At 42.1% G+C, this 15853-nt stretch overlaps 1 protein-coding gene across 1 annotated transcript in view; it reads right to left on the minus strand.

Moving 5' to 3' along the window:
- Positions 1–15853, minus strand: part of LOC107123435 (collagen alpha-6(VI) chain-like) — a 78324-nt gene that overhangs the window by 35942 nt on the left and 26529 nt on the right. The window contains 10 exon segments of the mRNA XM_015426681.1: positions 1585–1597; positions 5173–5179; positions 7066–7081; positions 7180–7251; positions 7333–7386; positions 8584–8676; positions 9189–9334; positions 10169–10247; positions 10538–10887; positions 12601–13164. Coding sequence (XP_015282167.1) covers positions 1585–1597; positions 5173–5179; positions 7066–7081; positions 7180–7251; positions 7333–7386; positions 8584–8676; positions 9189–9334; positions 10169–10247; positions 10538–10887; positions 12601–13164 — 1394 coding nt within the window.

Raw genomic sequence — 15853 nt, forward strand, 5'->3', positions numbered from 1 at the left:
GTGTGCACAAACCTCCCCCTCCCCCCCAAGTGCCCCCGGAGTGCGGATTTAGCGATCCGCACTCACGGGGGCAACTTGGTTATTAGTATAAGGATTATATGTATAGGTTTTTTGTTGGCAATAGTAGCAACAATATCAAATAGCAAATGGGTCTAGGTAATTGTTGCACAGCTACCACTTGCTTGAGCATATTAGCCACACACAAAAAAAGCCAATGTTTGCAGTGGCCACAGTTTGGGTTTGGAGTGCTTTTGGATCTAAGCTGGATTCCATGTCCCACTCAAGATGCTGGTTCTGACTCTGATCCTTAAAATCTTCTATGCCCTGGGACCAACAAAGATTAGGAACCAACTCTGCACTGCTCCATATATACTGGTTACATGAAATAGAATGTCAGTGGCAATATGGTGGAGCCTTCATGGAAGCTTCCTCTAAGGCTGATCTTTCGGCGAACTTTAGAAGTTCCACTTGTGTCCTGGCTTCCCATAAACCCAGGCATTTCAGTAATCATCAATAATATTATTTAAAGAATTTGAAGTGTGTAAAGATTGAAAGAAAAGTAAAAAATATACTAAAAGAAACTGAATTTAAAAAATATGTTAAGGTTAAACCCTGCTCTCATTTTGGAATCAAAGAGTCAGCAGATTGCTGGAGGATGAGAGATGTGTAAAGTTAAGAAAAATAAGGCAGTATGAAGGTTCTATATTATTGACAGGAAGGTTGTAATAGTTTTCTGAAAAGTTAGTAAGTAAACTTTAAGGAAATTGTAATAGTAGGTTTTACTCAACACAGAAGAGATTTTCAAATGGAAGATGTGTTCAAAATATGCATGTAAATATAGTTGGATTGGTTCATTACTCTGTGCTGATGGTGAAGATAAGTGTTGTTATAGGATCTTTTATGTAATCTTGTTGTTGATTTTGTTGATATGTATGAGACAGGCTGATATTATAAACCCCAATAAATATATTGTTACAGGGGAAAAAATAATATTATTTATTGGCTGCTGCTATGTTCAGTTAACACCTGTGATGTCCTACTGTAATAGGATTTCAACTGGTTCCTTAGCCATGCTATGGTTACATTTTTTTATGAGATATTTTAGAACCAGGAAAAAATCCAGCATATACATTATTTAGTTAAATTTTGGAATTCAATAAGATTATGAAGCCAGTTTTCAGATACCATCCAATTGGTGCAGATCAGCTGGATTTAGTAAGGGCTAGTTATTTTGGGACCTGGCTGATCTTATGACTGCTAAAGTTCACAGTGGTATATTAGTGTTCCCTGATTCCATTCATCAGCAGGAGCCCAGAAAGTGTTCCTGGAAAAGATAGGTACATAGACATTTTCCCCAGATTACCATATGGTAATCTGCGGCTTTTTAGAGGCTTTTTAGAGGCTTTTTAGAGGCGCAGCAAATTGAAGCGTGGCAGCGGGATAAGACAGATCCCCCAAGCTGAGCCGCATTTGCTCCCCGCCATGATCATATGCCGAGGGGGAAGCGATGGGATGAAGGGCAAGGTGAGGCAGCTGCGCAGTTGGGCCTCGCATACCACTGGATACAGGCACGTCGATGATCACATGCCCGCCTGTGCTGCGCGTTTCCAAGTAGGTAGTAGTGTTTTGCTGATATCTTTTAAATCCACGTTTTCGGCTGGAAGGGACGGGTTGGGGGCGGGGGCATGATGATTGCCAGATGTTGGCATCTGATCGCGCCGGTTTAATCCGCCCTCAAGCCCGTCCGTTTCGCGGGGCAAATCCTCCCGTGTGACCGGGGCCGAAGTCAACAAAAAGTCCACTATTCAAAGATACACAGCCCACTCTATTCTAGAGTGGTCCCTGTCAACTGTGTAGAGAGTTGGGAACAACATGAGAGAAACAACCCACATGTGCATACTGTAGGGACTCAGAGGAGAGTGCCTAGCTCCTCAAATAAGAACCACTGACCCTATTTTTATACTTAAAAAAACAACAACTCAACAGTAAAATGCTTATCACAGATATGTCAAAGGCATAATGAGGGCTTAATTTTACATTGTGACCATTCCCACATGGTTTATCTGCTCTGGGTTCAAGACCGTTAGGAACCAGGGTTTTTTTCTTGCTTCCCCCACAGCATCATGGTGCATTCTGGGATCCCTGGCTTCACTCCAATTTTTCTCAAACCTACTTTGCCATAAAGTTGTGGGAAAGATCACAGTAAACAAGGATGGCTACTGTGCTGGTGGGTAAATTTGGATTATCCCACCCCTGGGTCCAGGGCTTTCTTTAAAGAGAGAGAGAGAGAGAGAGAGAGAGAGAGAGAGAATACTGAAAATTCACAAACTTTTAAACATTTTTAAAATAATTTTGTCGAAGAGGTTCTGGAACTCTGTTCCGACACATTCCCCCAGAAAAAAAGCCCTGCCTGGGTCGACCTACTCTGTCACTGTAGCAGCTATGCCACCAGGGGGCTTTTTTCTTAATTGGCAATTGAATAGCGTTATTGCAATCTAACATTACCACAATAGGTAGAACAGATTATTTCCATTTCCAGCTTTCTTCTTTTTCTAAAAGTGTCTAGCCTCTTCCATTGCAGAGATACAAGGGAAAGGCACATCTCCTCAATGGAAGGAGGTCGAGGCTTTAAAGAAAATGAAAGCTGAGGATTCATGGAATCTGTTACACGTATTGTTGTAACATTATATCAATATGTTGAATTGCCAATTTTAAAAGATCCCCAAAACCCCAGTAGACTGGAGGGGGAGTAGCTGCTGCTGGGGAAGTGGGACAGGGAACCTGCAGGGGAACGGGCCATGAGAAAGCTCCGTTGCCACTCTGCTGTGTCAGCAGCTGCTCCAGCAAAGGGGATGCCCCTTTGTGGAAACCACCTGAACTATGCACCATTTCTGTGTTTTAGGAGACACAGTTCTATTGTTCTAATCTTTTATAACAGTCCTGAATCTATTACAATCCACACTTTGTTAATGTTGGCATTCCCGTTCTCTGAGAATTTGCATGAACGTTTTCTCATTCATGCACTGTCTTTCTAATTCCACTCAAATTCAACAGGGAAGCAGTAATTGAATATGAAATAATACCGGCTGGCCAGGGTCTCCCTTTTCTCCTTTTGGTCCTGGAAGTCCATGTGATCCCTTGATGAGGACAAAAAAGAAAGTTTATTTTATCTATCAAAACAAAAACGTAGCATGACGGAAGACCAGAAAACACGACTTACCTCTTCTCCGTTAATTCCATCAACACCATCAATCCCATTGTCTCCCTGAGAAAATAAAATCAGGAAATATGAGTTCCATTGTTACCCAGGACAATCATTCTACAGCAATTGCCCAAGAGAGGTGTAGATGTTCCTGCTAAGCTGTGGGGTCTTGGGTGAAAAAAATCTACTTTGTGAGCTACTGGTATTAAAGTTATGAGCAAGCAATATGGCTAGTGCATAAATTAGCTTTGCTCTGGAGCCATCCCTTCCTGAGCTAAGACAAAAAATGTGTGAGCCGGAGGCTGAAAACCTGTGAGCTAGCTCACACTAACTCAGCTTAGAGGGAACACTGGTAGACTATGCCAACTCCAGCATCTAACTAAAGCCGCCCTGAGCCTGCTTTGCGGGGAGGGCAAAGTATAAATCTGACAATAAATAAATAAATAAAAGTTAAATAAAGGATTTCCATTATAATGTAAATTACTTTTGGTCCCCCCCCAGCCCATATTACTTTAATGTCTTCCTATAATCCACTCTGGAAGGATTTGCATTGTCTTTGTCTCCAGTTGGCCTCTTTACTCTAGTCCCTTCCGTTTTCTCTTTTACAGCCATTTGTTATGGACATAGATAATAACCAGGCCTTCTCAGAGGTCCAGAGAGGCCTGGACCACTTCCAGCTTTTGAGGCCCCTAGGCAAAAAATAAATTAAAAAGGCAACACCTGATGTTTATAAAAACATGATTAAAAACTTATCAAATGCCCCAAATCAACAGGTTTCTAAATCTGACACTCCCTTTGATCTTGAGGCCAAGGTCAAATGGCTCCCCACCCCGATTAGCCCTGATCACAACACTGAAATTAAAATATCCGCGCAGATAATTTAATTTATCTTCCCATATCCATGTAGCAATTCACCATGTTTGGTTTGGTAACATAATCTTGGTTTAGCAGCCATTAAGCAAATATATCTAAATTTTTGGAAAGTAATAGTATCTCTCCCATAAGAAATCTCAGGCTTTTTTCAGTGTTCATGCAATACAGAATTCTGGCTCAGGGAAAAGGAAGAACTCACTTCTAGTGATCTTACACATAAAACAAACAAGAGAGTTATGGGTCACCTCTTCTTCCACTGCCACAAATACAGATTGTAGATACAAAACCTATAATTCTGTCAAACATCTTCTTAAAAACCATAAACCTTATTGTTTGAAATCATAAAGTCAAGAGTGCTTCAACTTGCTCATCTTCAAGCTTCCAAGTAATCTCCCTTCTTATCAGTATGTGAATAAAAATGAAGAAACAGAGATAATTTAGATGCTCCCAAATCAGGATGGATTTCCAGGTCATAAATTGTACTTTTAATCTGGATTTCAACTGCTACTCTGGGGTTATATTCATGTCAGAGAATCTATCAAAAACATAATAAACCTGACAGCAATGGGAAATGACTTATTTTCTTCTTTTTTAAAAAAAACATTTTCAATAATTTTTTTATTATTTTCTTCTGAAGATTGCTCAAATAGCAGCCTCTATTCCTCCATTTTCTGCACCACCCCCTCTTTTGTCACTTGTATTTCCTCATTCTCCCAATTAAATATCCCATTCCCCATTTTCAAGGATGCTCAGTTAGCCAATATCCTGGAACTGTTCCACTATACACAGCTTTCCACAGGTCACTGGCTCTACTCTGAAGGAATACTGGAAGCCTCACAGAGGAATTACAGCAATTAATTGATATTTTTTTATCCTGGTCTTAACTTGACTACAATGAACTCTAGGCTAACAATGATCTTCTACACTTCCAACCTCCTTCTATCACTGTGCTTTGGGCCTAACTAGATGTTTTTGCTGGTTCCAGAAAGGGAAGAATCCAGGAATAACCGCAAGACATTACTAAACAAATGACCTCCTCTTTCTGGGCCAAACAAAATGACTAGTCTAAAAAGGATCCAAATCAGAAGTGTACTCACTAGCCCTCTTGGTGTTTTTCCTACCATTCAGTTCATCTTTGCCCATGAGCTATAAGGTAAGTGGGAGCTCAGTTCCCAGCTAGAATGGGACTGCGATCATACGCACAATTAGACCCGACATAGGCACAAATGCGGGATGGATTTAAAGGGCGTGATCAGACAACAACATCTGAGAAGTGCCCCCTCAGCCGTTGGCAACCCGTTCTGCTCTGCCACAGAAGTGGAGTTAAAAGACACCGGGGGAAATCTGGTAGTAAACGGGTTGCGACGGGCCATGGGTGGACTTTCCCATCTGATTGCTCCAGCGCGCTCTCATGCCGTCAGGATGGTCTGATCAGGCCATCCCAACTCCATGCTGTCGTCCCCCCCCCCTTCACAGTATGTGCATCATTACAAACTCCATATGGAGCCCTCAGTGCGGAGGTGTGGTTCATTGATTCCTCATTTAGGCACATGGGAAACAAATGGCCCACAAATAAAATTTAGTCACCCGCAGTTACGTCTGATCACACACTGACGGGCTGTACCCGCAGCTTCAAAGGGAGGTGTGATCGTGAAACTGCGGGTCTACTCCCTCTGGAGGAAATAGTCTCACTTTCCCCCCCATTTTATCTGGCACCCTGGATCTCTTTTCAAATGTTCCACCTTCTGCATTACCACAATTAACACTTGAGGTTTACAGATTCATAAACCAAAGGGATTGACAAGTGAGGAGCAAACTGCACTTCACGTGCAAATGATGCAAAACAAACAAACAAACAAACAAGAACACCCCTCAATGCTTAAAAAAAACCCCACAGGGATCTTGACCTGAGAACTACTGGGGAAACGAAGGGGTGTTTATGTATGACGAGATTCCCCTGCCTTCATTAGGATTCATTATACTTTATTCCAGGGCTTTCATTTCAATGAACTTCCACAAAACTTCCTGTTGAGGGGAAGCAAGAATGTTCATTCCCATTGTTCGCAGAAACTGCAGACACCATCAAAGAACAAGGCTTTTATCCTACAGGCTTGCACTTTTGACACCCCAAAGACCAGGGGTGTTTGGAAAAGCAAAATGATTTGTTACAATAGCGAATCTCTATTAGAGCCGGGTATGCCCCCAATGTGAATAAAAAAATCTACAAGAAAGGGCCCACAGGCCCAAGATATATGTTTCTGAAAACCTGGAGGAAACTCCAAGTTGACAGAAAAACATGAAAAGTAAAAAAACAAAAACAAACACCCAACCCAATAAAAGTAATGACTGTGCATTATTTATGGGGGGGGGATTTGTGGGATGAGAATTTTGAGCAGAAAAAAAATATAGCAGGGAAACTTTCTCCTTCATCTTCTCCTCCTCTAGCTACTCCTACAATCAACAATGCAGCCACCCAAGGATTCATTGTACATACTGGCATGTAATGGTTTGCTTTCTCCTGAATGGCAACTTGTCCCTTCTTAAAAAGTAAAGGTAAAGGTTCCCTTGCTCGAAAACCAGTTGAATCCGACTCTAGGGTTGCGGTGCTCATCTCCATTTCAAAGCCGAAGAGCCAGCGCTGTCCGAAGACGTTTCCGTGGTCATGTGGCTGGCATGACTAAACACCAAGGTGCATGGAACGCTGTTACCTTCCCATCAAAGTGGTACCTATTTATCTACTTGCAATTTCTTGCTTTCGAACTGCTAGGTTGGCAGGAGCTGGAACTAGAGATGGGAGCTCACTCCATCATGCGGCACCCGGGTCTCGAACTGCTCAACTACTGACCTTCAACAGCCTGCAGTTCAGCGTTTTAACCACTCTTCTTACCACTTTATTATTCCAGGTAGAGCTTTATAAATCCTACAACTCATAAGCCACAGCAAAGATTATTTCAGAAAAGAAACATTTGCTTTCTGTACCTTTTCTCCACGCCATCCTTGTTGCCCCTGAAATATTTGAAAGGACAGACATATATTTAATGAGCTGTACAAAAACACTGAGTATGTGGACGAGACTACTACCAATGGTACAGGAATACTCTTACTTTTTCTCCTTGATCACCTTGGCATCCCACATAGCCTTGCTGTCCATTTGGTCCAGGGGGCCCACTGGAACCCTAAAGCAAAAAGTCTGAGAGTCAATGGGAACATACAAACCCAAAGAATTGATAAATTAATGCAAAGGATATAAAACTTACTGGTTCTCCATCGTCTCCTATATATCCTGGAATGCCGTTGATACCAGCATATCCCTGATAATAAAATTGTAAATGTACAGATGAAAACTGAAAGCATTTAGCTAAAAAGTTTTACCAGGAATGGCTAGCAATTTACTGAAAGCTATAATTTGACAGTGGCAAATTTCATTCAAGTTCCTTCTCAGAAAAAGTTTGCTTAAGCATTCAGTAATCCTCTTTTCTAAATAGGTTTGGGGGTAAATCTCAGGCATTACAACAGCTGTCTATCTAGGATCATCAATGCAGCTCAATAAAATAACACTGTACTATTGAAAACTTAGTTCCCCTAAATAAAGCATGGATTGTTGTAGGTGCCGTGGTCAAAACTACTGGAAGTGGTGGGGAGCCATTTCATGTGGCCATACTGGAGCTGCTTCCATTCAGCAGTAATTCAACAGACTGCACCCACTGGATAAATTGTGTGCACCTCCTCTCTACTTAATTTTGCAAGGCTTTGCAGCCATTCATGTATTTTTGGAAATAAAGGAAATTATAGGAGATGAGATGATCAATTTTTTAATTTGTTAAAATGGATGAGAAACTGACCTGTTTTCCAATGAGACTCATGCTAAATAGATTAGACAGACGCTGATAAATGAATTGTCTCTTTCTCAGCTGGAGCATTATAGACATTTCTGATTATTGGAATAATAGTAAATATTAGCTGAATGCATTGTTATATAAAAAGATGGTATATTTTGATTTAATAGACTGATAAACACATTGGGTTGGATCCAATTAACTCCTGCTTAAATGGCGAGACTCTTCCTGTTGGAGAAGAACACCTCAAACTTTGGAGCCATCCAAGTGTGTGTGCGTGAAACGCCAAAGTTTTTTAAAAAGAGGGTTTGTAAACAACAGTGCGGTTTTTAAAACAGAGCAAAGACTGCCAGTGATTTGGCCAAAGTTTGATACATTTGGTTTTTATTACTTAGAAATAATCATGACATGATTTATAACTTGTCTATAACGCTTGGAAAGAATAGAGTAAGAATCACTGATTTTGTAAACAGTGTGGGAAATTAAAAGGAAAGAAATTCTTATATTTCCAGTGGAGCTCCAAGTTGTCTGTTTTTTAAACTTAACCTTTTCTTACCTTTGTGGAACTGTGGTTCTATGCTGTGACAAAAGAGGGAATGCTGGAAGATTGTGTACTTATGTCTAAGTCTCTACACCTGCAATGTAAATTAAATTATGCAAAAAGATCCTTACCTTTGGCCCTATGCTGCCTTTTGGCCCAGGGGGACCTTCTTCCCTCATGCATGTACAAAATACACAGCAGCATGTTCTTTCAGCAATTTGGGCCTTGAAAAGAAGAAATTGCCATTGATTAAAAAAAAATCCCTGTTCTAAGAATATTCTATATCCCTCAAACTGCTAAATATTGCTATTTATTCACTGGTATGATGACCAAAAGAAATGGCTTTAAAGCCCTAATACCCAATCCTTTGCTTCTTTTGTACAGGGGTCATTTCGTAGAAAAAGAGCTAGGGGAACTCATTAGCATAACTCATTAGCATATGCCACACACCCTGACATCAAGGGCCCAGCGGTGGACCTGCAAGGCCAGTGGGAGTGCGAGGAAGCCCTGCTAAGGCCGTCCCTGGCCCCAGGCAGGGAGGGGTGGGGAGAGGCGGGGAGGAAGCAACTTACCCTCCCTCTTCTCCTGCCTCCTCCTGGCTGAATGAGGGCTGGAAGCGGGGTGGCCGGAAGCAGGGGGCGGGGCTTCGTCATGTGCCCTGCCCCCTGCACCTCACCCGAGGGAACTGTGTTCCCCCGCGTTCCCCCCCGAAATGACCTCTGCTTTTGTAACTTACCATGTACTCAAACAAGCTTTTGGCAATACTTTGCAAGCCAATTGTCAAATGATTAGTATATCCAGATCCTTTTCCAAATTCAATGTATTGGAAGCTATGAAAGTTGCTAGCTCCTTCCAGAGTAACCATTATTAGTCCATCAAGTCCTATTGAAAACACAGTGATGAATATGTTTTAAATGAAATATCTGTTCTATACCGGAATCATCATGAATTAATGCAGATCATTATATGGAAAATAAAATGAAAAGAGTGAAGATTATCTCATTTGTTCACATTTTATTTTAGCACAGCTGGAGATAGGAATATCTGGAAATCACTTTGCAAAAATTTCAGGAAGTTACAACCAAAGCTGAAGCTAGGACATACATTCCCTCGCATTCCATCTGAGTACACACTATGCCAAGAATTTATCATAGAAGGCATTCTTGTTGATTTCATGCCCCTATCAACGTACCAGAATTTCTTCCTGCAGAGGTTATCAGCTGTTAATACCAACCAGGGCCAGCTTAAGGATTTTAAGTAAATTACTTCGCTGTCCCTCTGCATCATGGGGAAGCCACTGCGTTCTCCATCTCCCATGACATAGGAAAGCTGCCGCCACCCTCCTTCTTTCTCCCCTTGCACTGATGGGAGCCTCCCCCCCATTGAGGACAAGGTTGTGGCTTGTCATGGTGCCATGTCTCCCAACAGGAGTGGATATGAAGGCAAAATGGTACTGGGATAGAGCCCCATCCCAGCCTACCTGTGGCCCCACCTGCCCAGTGGACAGGGCATGGAAGGAGGAGGCTCACCACAGGCCATCCAGTGGAGCTAGGGGTACTACCTGAAGATGCTGCTTGCTGGGCAGGGTGGCAACAGGGCTGGCTATGGCACCTCATCACCTCTTCTGCCCTATGCAAGTACCTTGGTGCACTCAGTGGATGCCCTGGCATTGATATCAACTCTCTTGGATATCAGCTCTCTTGATCTGCTCTGTACCTTTTTTCCTAAGTTCTTCAGATTTTTGCTGGAGCACTTTTACTTCATCGTCCAAGCCATCAGAGAAAATAAGTAATACCTAAAGAAAGATCATATAGGTAAGACTAAAACAAGAACTATACATGGTTCAAACTTCAGTCATATATTCAAAATTGGATACAATCAAATTTGTCATATAGTCTGATGGACACCTAGGGTCAAGGGTTAATCAGACATCTGAATAAATTAAACCCTTTTAAATAAATTAGCACAGACATGAGGCTACAAAGGAGAAATGCAAAGAGGTTTAATTCATTTGAACTCAGTTGGTATGTTTGCTGTATGATATTATATGCTTAGGCAAGTTTGATTGAAGTGGTAATATATTACCTGGCTTCGTTTTTTACCACGAGGTAGGTTATCAAAAGTGTTCCAAAGTGTGTCCAAGAATGCGACATTGAGATGTGATGGATTGTTGACTGTAACTTTTCTGAGTTCCTGCATAGTTTTTTTATGGTCAACTTGGAGGTCTGATGATAAAGTTGAGTTCATGTTATACTGAGAAACTGCCACGCTGAACTGTGTCTTTGTTCCAGTATTGCAACTCACAGTGCTTACAGATATCAAGTATTCTAAAATCTTAGGAAGGTAGGCTTCCAACAGGGGATGCCCATGGAATAAACGATTGCCCGGCTTTTGAGATGAAATGTCAAACCCCATAACGATATCCATAAAACACTCTGTTTGGAGGGAAGATAAAATGGAAAGCATCACAAATAAACTGTGGGATTAAGAAAGACAGAGACAGTAAATTGTAAAGAGGCACATCAGTAATGAAAACGTTAACAATTATGACAATTCAGACAAAATGGTCCATCTACCTCTAAAGACTGATTCGTTGAGAAATGCATTACCCTACCTAATGACATTTAATATTTTGTTGGTCATGTTGGCCACAGAGAATAAAAACAAAGAGCAAGTAAAGTACACCATGAGCAGAGCAGGATTTATGCACAAGCTCCGCATTACTATGTATGGGTGTGAAAGTTGGATAATGAAAGAATCCGAAAGGAAGAAAGTTGATTCATTTGAAATGTGGTGTCGGAGGAAAGCTTTATAGATACCGTGAACTGTCAAAAAAAGAAATAAGTACGTTCTAGGTCAAATCAAGCCTGAACTTCTCTAGAAGCTAAAATGACTATACTGAGGTTATCGTATTTTGGCCACATTATGAGAAGAAAAGACTCACTGGAAGGAAAAAACAACAATGCTGGGAAAAGCTGAAGGCAGCAGGAAAAGAGGAAGGTCCAACATGAGATGGATGGACTGACTCAACCAAGGGAGCCACAAAGACCCTCAGTTTGCAAGACCTAGGCAAGGTTGTTGATGACAGGACATTTTGTAGGACATTAATTCTGTAAGTCAGAAGCAACTTGACAGCACTTAAAACACACATAAGTAAACTAGAGCTCAGGACTTCAGACTATAGGAACTGTAAATACAAAAAAGGTCCTAAATTACCCTCGGGGAATGCTGCGGTATCTCAACATCTTTAGGGCTTCAGCATGTTTTAATTTCCTCTTCCTGCATTGTACTTCAACAGCTACGCATTGGCACAGTTCTATACAGGTCAGGTTCAGGACTAGGGGTTGGATTCCAAGAGGTTGGAATGATGTGCATGGAAGTGTGGCTTTCCTGTCTCTTCCCTCTCCAGATGCCTGAAGTCCCCCTCCAATGCTGTTCCTGGGAGATAGGGCAGCATGAGTAGAGAATCGGAGGGTGGCTGTGGAAGGGGGGAATAAGTAAAAATCACCCTCTCCCCCTGCATGGGGATCTTTTCCATGGAATCCAACCCTAGGGGAGCAGGAGGTACCCATATTCTACAGAACTCAATACTTTCATCATATTCTGTTATGGGGTGGGGATTTCCTGCAATGTTTCATGGACTCCAAGCTTCTTCTCTGAGATAAATGTTGCGATCCAGTGTCTAAGAGAGTAATGAAATGGAGTCACCATCAGACAGTATAGTGGCTCCTGAATACTCAAAGGTATTCCCCATGGTATTGTAGAAAAATATGAAAAGCCACTGAGAGGTCTGGGAGAATCAACAGGGACACCCCTTCCTCCATTACTCTCCCAGCAAAGACCGTCAGTCAGGGCAAAAAAGGTTGCTTCAATACCAAACCTAGGCCCAAATCTGGATTGAAATAGGTCTAGATGATCTATTTCTCTCCGGACCACTTGAAGCCCCTCAAAGCTCCTTGCCCAAGAGTGGAATGTTGACAATCAGGTGGTAGTCATTTAGTGGACGGACCCATGTTACAAAGGGAAGAGAATGAAATATTGGGAGAAAATAACATCGACTTGAAACTGAAATAATTAGAAAAGAGTCTTTTAATCTGTAGCATCGTCAGCAGACAGATAAAACAAAGAAAACAGAACTGGTTACTCACCTGCTTTAACTCTGCCATTACACATTTCATTACTTATGCGTTTTTTGAGATTTGACAACCCAGTGAAATCAGCAATTCTGTATTTCCTCTCTGAGGATCCAGCTATTGTTTGAAGTGTTGTATCTTTAATGTCCCCTACTCCTATTGCATAGATCTCCACACCTTCCTCTCTCAAGTCCTCAGCCGGTTGAGCAACGTCGTCATGTGAATCTCCATCGGTGATAACCAGCAGCATTGGTCGAATATCTCTAGTCACTCTGCGTCTTGGTGGGCTGAAGAAGGCCTTCACCTTTTTGAGAGCATTTCCAATGCAAGTCTCAGTACCTTCCAACATTGATACATTAGAGATTTTGTCTTGCAGCTCTGATTTGCTAGAGTTACTGTGAAGAGGGAATTCCTTTTGGTACCTGTCGCTAAATTGGGCCATGCCAACTTGCATGTCCTTACTATAACTAATCTGATCAAGCATTTCTTTCAAGAAGTCTTTCATTGTTTTAAAATCAGTCTTGTGTATACTGTTGGAGCCATCGATCAAGAAAACAAGGTCAGCATGGACTTCACATTCTGCATTAGAAAACAAGATGCAAAATAAGACATTCATCATTCACATTGCCTCACAATGCAAATAGTACTAGGATACGAGTGTTTATTGATACATTACAATCCAAAAATTAAAATGGGAGGATAATAGTCCCATTGGGAGCATATAAGATTACAATACTGTTGTTTTTAAGGTTTTAAGATTCTGAATTTGCTGTGGCTCTTCTGCATGCCTTTTCTTGTGCTGCATTTTGTACATCGCCTAGCATTACAGAAATAACATAACTAGTCTCCTAGTCTTAAGACTTAGGTTGAGTTTAGAGAACTTTTAGGAAAGGCAGTGTTTCTCGGACATTTTGAACTTGAAGACTCCCTGCTAAATTTACTCTGTGTTCTCATTCCCATCAATCAAGTATCATCTCTATATGTTCTTCAGATGATAATCTGGAGAGCCTAATGTATTCAGGTCACAGGTGTGCATTTGAATCTGTGGTGTGAGGCCAAAGGAACATTAAAGATTATTTCTCTCTACACATTCTCTGCACTTCTTTGTCCAACTGAAATTATACCCGCAGATCTGGTACTTCATGGAAGAACAAACTCCTAGGAAAGAGTAAACACCCCTTTTTCTCCAGATATGTCTAGTTCCTGGTCCAGATGTTATCGATATATTTATCATGTTAAATGTGTAATTTTCGTAATGCAGACATAAGAACTGACCTGGCTCGTCCGGGCTAGCCCAGTCTCATCGGATCTCAAAACCTTAGCAGGGTCAGTCCTGTTTAATACTTGGATGGAAGACCACCAAGGAAGTCCAGGGCTGCTATGCATGGGCAGCCAATGGCAAACCACCTGTGCAGAAGTCATTTCGAGGGGGATCGTGGGGGATCGCAGTTCCCCCGGGTGAGGTGCGAGGGGGCGGGGCACACGATGAAGCCCCGCTCCTTGCTTCCGGCCGCCCTGCTTCCCACCCTCATTCAGCCAGGAGGAGGCAGGAGAAGAGGGAGGGTAAGTTGCTTCCTCCCCGCCTCTCCCCACCCCTGCCTGCCTGGGCCCAGGGAGGGCTTTGGTGGGGCTTCCTCGCACTCCCGCCGGCCTTGCAGGTCCACCGCCAGGCCCCTGATGTCAGGGTGTGTGGCATATGCTAATGAGTTATGCTAATGAGTTCCCCTAGCTCTTTTTCTACGAAACTACCCCTGCACCTGTGTACGTTTCTATTTTGAAAAACCTATGGGGTTACCATAAATTGACTGCAACATGCAGGGGTCATTTCTGTAACTGTGACTGGCATCCTCAGAAGTATAACACAGAAAGAGGGAGTACTCTCTGTGTCAGAGGTATAACACAGAAAGATGGAGTACTCTCTGTGTCAAGACACAGAGAGTACTCCATCTTTCTGTGTTATACCTCTGAGGATGCCAGTCACAGTTACTGGCGAAACGTCAGGTTCTACAATGCCAGGACCACAGCCTCACAACCCGGAAAATCTACAGCAACTAATTCTATTACATGGTTCAGGTTTTTTTTAAGGGCTTTACTGAACAGACCTCAAAAGTTCAAAAACATGAACTTCACTGTAGGGGTGGATTTAAGGTTTCCGTTCCCCTAATGGTGGAGAATTCTTCCAGCAGAATATACTTCTTCTGTTGGAGCAACAACTCTTCTATTGGTGGAAGTTTCCCTGCGCTGGAGAATGACTCTAACAGAACAGAAGTGCTGGATCTATCCATAGTTCTTATACCACGAACTAGACTAGCAATATAAATTGCATAAAATAAACAACAATATAAAGAAGGTAAAGCTTTCTTGAACCTTTTTTAAAAAGAAGAGCAGAATATGACATGTTTGAAGAATTAGTGTTATGTTGTAGTTTTGGTCTGAATCCCCATTTGGGCCACGAAGTTCAGTGCAATTCTGTGCAAAGTTGCTCCATTCTATCCCATTAACTTTAGTGGATTTAGACTGGAGTGACTCTGCATAGAAATGCAGTGCTGGAGACCTTGGTCCCATCTGTCCCTTTCCCATTCCCTGGCCCTTTCTGCACTCTCCTTTAAATCCATGTTCACCATGGTGTCCTCCAAGCAATTCTGCACTAAAATCTAGTTCAACCTTCTTTTTATTCCGTCCCCCCCCCATTCTGCATTACATTACCTTTCTTCAGTGGTCAGCCCGCTTTCATTCTGCTGTTGTCCTGGGTTATTTGGATGCTGTTTTGTCATGGACTTAAATTGCCTCAACTCAAACACTAAGAAAATCCGGAGTGGCAGGCAAATGCGGATAGGACCCCTGTCTCTCTGCCTCACCTATCTCTTTGGATTATTGTTAAGGCAGAAAAAATCCTCATCCTAGTATGTCACTTTGAACTCTTTGGTGGAAGAGCGAAAAAAGAGCGGGATATAACAAGATGGGAAAGGAGATGAATTGGGGAAGAGCATTGGTAAAAGGAGAGGCGCTTGAGAGCATGGAGCACAAAAGCACAAAATCTGGCTGAAACAAAAAGCACAAACTTATAACAGGAAAAGAGGAACTGGGAGCTCTGATGAATGATCCTGTTTCACGAAACGGCAAGGGGGGGGGGACTAACCTGAGAGTCAAGCCAGGAACCTTGAAAGCTGAGCAGCTAAACATAGAACAAAATAGTGTTTCAGCCCTAAGAGCCTTGCCTGGAACAGATATTTTATACTTTTGGTGTGTGTTGTTATTATTTAGACCA

The sequence above is a fragment of the Gekko japonicus genome, unplaced genomic scaffold (genome assembly GCF_001447785.1).
Source record: "Gekko japonicus isolate JY-2015 unplaced genomic scaffold, Gekko_japonicus_V1.1 scaffold2523, whole genome shotgun sequence".
In the NCBI taxonomy this organism is placed as follows: domain Eukaryota; kingdom Metazoa; phylum Chordata; class Lepidosauria; order Squamata; family Gekkonidae; genus Gekko; species Gekko japonicus.